Source organism: Eptatretus burgeri, chromosome 18 (genome assembly GCF_056783735.1).
Source record: "Eptatretus burgeri isolate ZD-2024b chromosome 18, Ebu_testis_v1, whole genome shotgun sequence".
Taxonomy (NCBI): domain Eukaryota; kingdom Metazoa; phylum Chordata; class Myxini; order Myxiniformes; family Myxinidae; genus Eptatretus; species Eptatretus burgeri.
The window spans coordinates 12,188,955-12,195,316 of NC_140978.1; the positions used below are offsets into that span (position 1 = coordinate 12,188,955).

General features: G+C 39.2%; 1 protein-coding gene across 3 annotated transcripts in view; it reads left to right on the plus strand.

Annotated features, from left to right (window-relative positions):
* LOC147008622 (phospholipid-transporting ATPase IA-like) overlaps positions 1-6,362 on the plus strand; it is a 449,885-nt gene that overhangs the window by 147,389 nt on the left and 296,134 nt on the right. For all 3 annotated transcript variants that reach the window (XR_015053196.1, XM_085863761.1, XM_085863762.1), the window contains 6 exons: positions 3,829-3,901; positions 4,901-5,006; positions 5,148-5,230; positions 5,318-5,367; positions 5,617-5,686; positions 6,312-6,362. The exon at positions 6,312-6,362 is cut by the window's right edge and continues 34 nt beyond it. Coding sequence is in view for 2 of the 3 variants with exons in the window: in XM_085863761.1 (XP_085719887.1) it covers positions 3,829-3,901; positions 4,901-5,006; positions 5,148-5,230; positions 5,318-5,367; positions 5,617-5,686; positions 6,312-6,362 (433 nt within the window). In the remaining variant the exon portion in view is untranslated. The remainder of the gene's footprint in view (positions 1-3,828; positions 3,902-4,900; positions 5,007-5,147; positions 5,231-5,317; positions 5,368-5,616; positions 5,687-6,311) is intronic.

The window sequence follows — 6,362 nt, forward strand, 5'->3', positions numbered from 1 at the left end:
ATATTGGGACTCTCCTCACGGTCGGTCTGGAAGCGGGACGCGTCATGTGAAATCGGGACTGTCCCACCCAAATCGGGATGGTGAGACAATATGTGCTTGTGTGCAGATTTGTATCTGATGTGTTTCAGAGTTTGCGTATGTGCAAGGAAATGACAGTATTAATATTTTATGAAAACCTTTTGCATATACTTGGAATAGAAATGATTTTCTTTTTTGTAAGCATGATCGTGGTTTGTGGATGAGCGAGAGTTGAAAGGAAGGGAACAAAATGGTAAGGGGGAAGCACCAACAGCAGAATAGAAGTGAGAGTGAGATCTGGGGGAGAAGGACATATGGGGGTGGACAAGCTGCACACAAGCTGAATGAAACGCAGCAAGAAGAGGAAGAGGGGTATGCAAGGATGAAACAGAAAAGGAACAAACCAACCGACAACTAACAACTGAAAAGGGGTGAGAGAGAGGAGAGAAAAATCTGTGTTGGGCATGGCATAATTTGGGGTAGAAGAGAATATGAATATGGATGAGGGAATGACCTGAAGTAGTGGTGAACAGCTATCTTGAAACACTGGAGGGAATAATGGGACTGAACAGACTGGGAAAATTGGTTCCACAGGCGAGAGAAAAGGTGAACATATGAGTTAGGGTGAGCAGTGAGCCTGGATTTTGAGAGTTTAACAAGAAGAGGGCTATTGGCAGACTGTGTGTGCCCTGCAGAAACCTGGGAGGGACAGAGCCAAGAGAGGGCTGACTGTGCAAAACCAAAAAGGAGGTGGTATCATACAGAGGCCACCAACCTGCCTGCAAGGTGAAAGTAATGGGCCTCGAAACTCAGCTTTGTCGTGGGAGATCCCAATGATTTTGAGTCCTTGCTCTCCATGCCATCAAAAAGGGCACAGTGTGTGAGGCAGTGAGGCCAGCTCAAAGAGCAGTACTCCATCAACCCTGTGAATGGTGGCCTTCTCGGTTGTCAAAAGTTCAGACTGGCCAACAAAAGACTTTGCATGACGAAGAATGGCTAGTTTGGCGGCTGGCTTCAGTGGCCATCTTGAAAATATATGATTTGTCCAAGAAAGATCATGGGTGATGGTGAGGTCCAAAAGTTTGTGTGTCAACATCTTCCACTGGTTTGTTTGGGACAATAAACATATTTGTATGAAATGTTAAATGCAGCAAATGATCAGAAATTAAGGTTGTCACTTTCATCAAGGTCAATATTCATTTTGAGAGTCATTAATGATTGCCTCCAGCTTAAAAAAGCAAAAAGTCCATGATTTGAGAATAAAATGGAAACCATACTCTCAGCAGTGATGCAAACCAGCAACCACGTCTTGCACATGAATGAATCAAGAATGCAGGAAAATGAAGTCTACAGTAATTCACAGATTTATGTCAAGTCTATATTTGCATTGTTTGGATCGAACGTTGTTAACACATTATGGGACAATAGTCGATTTAAGTCGCACTAGTCTGGATACAATGCTGTTTGAAATTTTTAAGTGCAGTACTGTTGTGCGCCTTGCACATTTTTTAAATACCTGTACAGTAGTCTGCCATCTGCCAGTGCAGAAATGACAATGTCATGCTGCCCGTTTGTGGAGAATCAACAACATTGGAAGCGCTAAGTGGTTGCCACATCTCTTTATCTCCCAGTCTCATCTGTTTTGCCCTTTGGTGAAGTGTACTTGAGTATGTCTAATACGTGCTGAAGTGAAGGTTAAGTTCAGGTGACCAAAATATTTACCTGGTAATGCATCGTATCGGAGTGACGTTTTTTAAAATAACGTCACAGTTTTTAGAAATGCATCCGTGACATAAATTGGTGACTTGCTCTGCATGGTTACACTCTGGGGTTCTCAAATGTATTTGGAAGTGCAAAATAATATCTTTAATCTGCCAAGAATTGTAGCTTATCATTTATTACTTGATCCGTAGCTTGGGCACATTGGTGTGTATTGTACATTGATCAGTCATGCAGACTATACGGTGCTTAGAAAAAGTCTACATCCCCTTTCAAAATTTTCACCTTTTGTTGCCTTACAGCCTGGAATTAAATTGCACGAAATCAGATTTTCCACCTTTGTTTACACATCGTAACCCACAACTTCCAAGTGAGAAACAAATTCTTCAAATTTCAGAAAATTAATTAAAAATACAAAACTATAATATCTTGGTTAGATAAGTGTCCAACCCTCTTATATCAATTGTAAATGAGCTCAGGTGTAACCAATCGCCTTCAAAATCACACACCAAGTTAATTGGCCTCCTTGTGTTAAATTGTAGTGATTATGATTAACTCAGAATAAAATTAGCTGTTCCTGTAGGTTTCCTCTGCTGGGTAGTGCATTTCACAGCAAAGACTCAACCATGAGACCAAGGAGCTTTCAAAAGACTTCTTGCATAAAGTTGTGGAAAGGCACAGGACAGCTCAGGGGATGGGTATAAAAATATTTCAAAGGCGTTGAATATCCCTTGGAGCACAGTCAAGACAATCATTATGAAATGGAAGGCGTGTGGTACCACCAAGACCCTGTCTAGATCAGGCCGGCCCTCCAAACTGTATGACCAAGCAAGGAGGAGACTGATCAGAGATGCCACCAAGAGGATAATGACGACTTTGAAAGAGCTACATGCATTTATTGCAAAGACTGGTCACTGTGTGCATGTGACAACAATATCCAAAGCACTCCACAAGTCTGGTCTGTACGGTAGGGTCGCAAGAAGGAAGCCATTACTCAAAAATGCTCACCTTGAATCCTGTTTGAGGTATGCAAAAAAACCACTCTGGAGATTCTGAAGCTGTGTGGCAAAAAGTTTTGTGGTCTGACGAAACCAAGATGGAACTTTTTGTCCGAAATGCAAAACGTTACGTTTGGCGCAAACCCAACACAGCACATCACCCAAAGAGCACTATTCTGATTGTGAAGCATAGAGGTGGCAGCATCATGTTACGAGGATGTTTCTCATCAACTGAAATTGGGGTAGTTTTCAGGATATAAGGCTAAATGTCTGGAGCGAAATACAGAAAAATCCAAGAGGAAAACTTGCCACCCTCTACAACAGAGCTGAAATTGGGACGGAAGTTCACCTTACAGCATGAGAACGATTTGAAGCATACAGCCAAAGCTACATTGGAGTGGCTGAGCAACAAAAAGACGAATGTCCTTGAATGGCCGTCTGAGCCCCAAACTAAATCCAATCGAAAATCTGTGGCATGACTTGAAGATTGTTGTCCATCAACACTCCCCATACAACTTGACTGAGCTTGAACAGTTTTGTACAGAAGAATGGGCAAATATTGCCCAATCAAGGCGTGTAAAGTTGGTAGAGACCTATCCCAATAGACTCACAGCTGTAATTGCTGTCATTTTTTATTCACTCAGGGAGGTGGATACTTGTCCACCACGATGTGTAAATAATGGTGGAAAAGTCTGATTGAATGCAATTTAATTCCAGGCTATAAAGCAACAGAAGGTGAAAATTTTGAAAGGGGATGTACACTTTCTATCGGCACTGTATTTGCAGGGCACTGACATCCCTGCAGTTTAGCTTGAACCCATAAGGCACCTAGTTACTGTGTGTTGTCATGACAATTAAGTAATGCAGGAGCCTCAATTGAGGAGATTCGACATACTCTCGGGGAAGACATTGCACACTCTGCTTTCCTTAAATGTGAGCTGCGAAAAGCCACATCCATAAATGGTAGAATGTGGTGCAGTAGCCGAATGCTTCATTATCGAAGAACTTTTATAATTATGACACTACAATACAGTTGGATGATTTAATCATTTAAATTGATGTTTTTTGTTTGTTTTGATTTTATTGATCCAAGGCATTATGCAGCTGATGATAAAGATGGAGAATTTGATGACCCTACACTGCTGGAAAATCTTCAAAGAAACCATGTAAGTTACTCTTTTTCTCCAACACTCTTCCATGCGCCTCAGTGTAGTCTTTACCATTTTGTTCCGATGAATGGTAAATCCAGAAATGTCAGCACTTTGAAATTTACGGTGGATAACTTTAACCATTTTATTTTCATGTAAGGTCGTTTGATAAAGTGTCCGATAACACCTTTTATGATAATACATCAGAATGATATTTTTTTTTGAAGGCATGTGTGTAAAAATAATAGCACTTCATGTTTTTTAATTACTTCATGCATTCTGGTGCCAGTAACACTTCGTCCTCGACAGTTCTTCCCACATCCTCATTTCACCCTTATGACTCTTTAGGGCAAGATGTTTTTTTATTCTTAAGATTTTCCAATCTTCTGCATAACACCACCATGATGTTGGCACATTTTAGGCAGTGTGGTGCTTCATCACTTCCACCTTGGGTCACTCAAAACTACCACTTTCTCTATAACCTTAAAAAAAGCATATTGTAAAGGCACCTAAATATCCATCTCAAAGGACAGCATACTTGATGATGCAGCACCTTGCTTATGAAACATTTGACGAATCAAACGCAGATGAGGCAACTCAAAGGTGAATACGCTTCCATTCAGGTATATCCTATCGGAGCAGAATGAACATTCAATGGTAAATATGAACTTTTTTTTGGAAGACAAATCAGTCTGATGGTGTTTTATCATGTATCAAGCTGCTACTTGGAAATAAGTGGGTTGTAACTTAATTTTCATTTTTATTTGACTGAATTAGATCCTACTCATTGTGATCAGGGCAGCATTTAAAACTCATACTCTGGATTATATTGTAATGCCTGTATGTTATAGCTCCTATACGTTTGATGATACAGAGTAATCCTTTTTTTTGGAAGCAGGTTAAAATATTGCTTCACCTCAGAAAATTTAAAGAATAATTTATAATGCCTGTTCTATGTTTTGGCAAAGTTTTTATTTTTTATTATTCTTTTAAAATTTTTTCCCCTCCATTCTTTAGCTTACAGCACCAGAAATTACAGAACTTTTGACTATGGCTGCTGTATGCCACACGGTGGTGCCAGAGTATAAGGGTAACCAGCATGTGTACCAGGCCTCTTCTCCTGGTGAGTAGTTTCCCCCCTTCATTTTTAGAATGGGTTCTCAATAGTTATTTATTTTCCTTTTCTATTCCCAGTTGATGGATTTTACACGATATTCCGCTCATTATGTGCCACAAGGCTTATGTTTATAATGTACATTTTCAGATGAAGGCGCGTTGGTTGAAGCGGCAAAAATGCTGGGTTTTAACTTCACAGTGAGGACACCAGATTCTGTAACGCTGGAAGTGGTACGTTTTTATGCAAATACACTTTTACATGGAAAACCGCATGTCAGTGTTTTGTGAATCATTAATGTTGCTGTTTTTGTGTTGTAGTTTGGAGAGGAGATGATCTTCAAGCTTTTGCATGTTTTGGATTTTACAAGGTGGGTGTGTGTGTTGACCTTTACATATACATGTATGTATATTATATATAACATATAATATTGTGTGTACAGAAGTGATGAACACTAAAATTTTGATAGCGCCCATTCTGAAGCTTGGAGATGTGCATATTCCTGACGGTTATATTTTATCCACCAATCTACTTTTTGAATGAAGGAAGCATTTAGTCTTTCTTAATAAAAAATGGGATTTTATGATTCATATACTTCTGTTTACACGTGTGCACCCAGCACCCGTCGGCGTATGTCAGTGATTGTCCGCACACCAACGGGAAAGTTGCAGCTGTACTGCAAGGGTGCGGTGAGCAGTTTGGTTTTCTTAGTGAATTTTTTGGAATAAACTTCTCTTTTGTTTCAGACTTTTTTTTTTCTTTCACTAATTTTGCTTTCTCAACTGATCATTATTCTCACACAAGATTAAAGATGAATTTATTAATCTTTTAAAATCTGAATGTAAAATCTTATGAATTGTTTTGCCTCAAGCTAGAGCACAAGCTCATGAAACTTGCAGCATTATTGATGCTCTGAAGCATTATTCATTTGGGGCAAACTCAAGGGAATGCAGTTTTGCCTTTTTGACTTTTATTTTTGAGCGAATTTCCAGTCCTTGGAAGTTTTCCAATGGCATTGAAATCATGATTCTTTTGTTGCATATGGTGTTTCTTTGTTGATTAAATTAAATTAATTTATTTTCTTATGGACTTGCTTTGTGCTTCTTTCACTTAAAATTTTGTTTTTCTTTAAAGTTTCTTGTCATTGGCTCAGTTGGAATAATATTATCACTGTTTAACTCAATTGCAGATTGTCATGAGATCTGGCTTTGCCATGTTACAAGTTTATGGAAAGTCATGAGTTTTGTAGAAATTATGCCCATGTAGTTTTTCTGAGGTGAAATGTGTGATATTTTTGAACTTTGTTTGTTGTAGGATAACATTATTTATGAACGCCTGGCAGAGGGCTCATTGTACAAAGCAGAA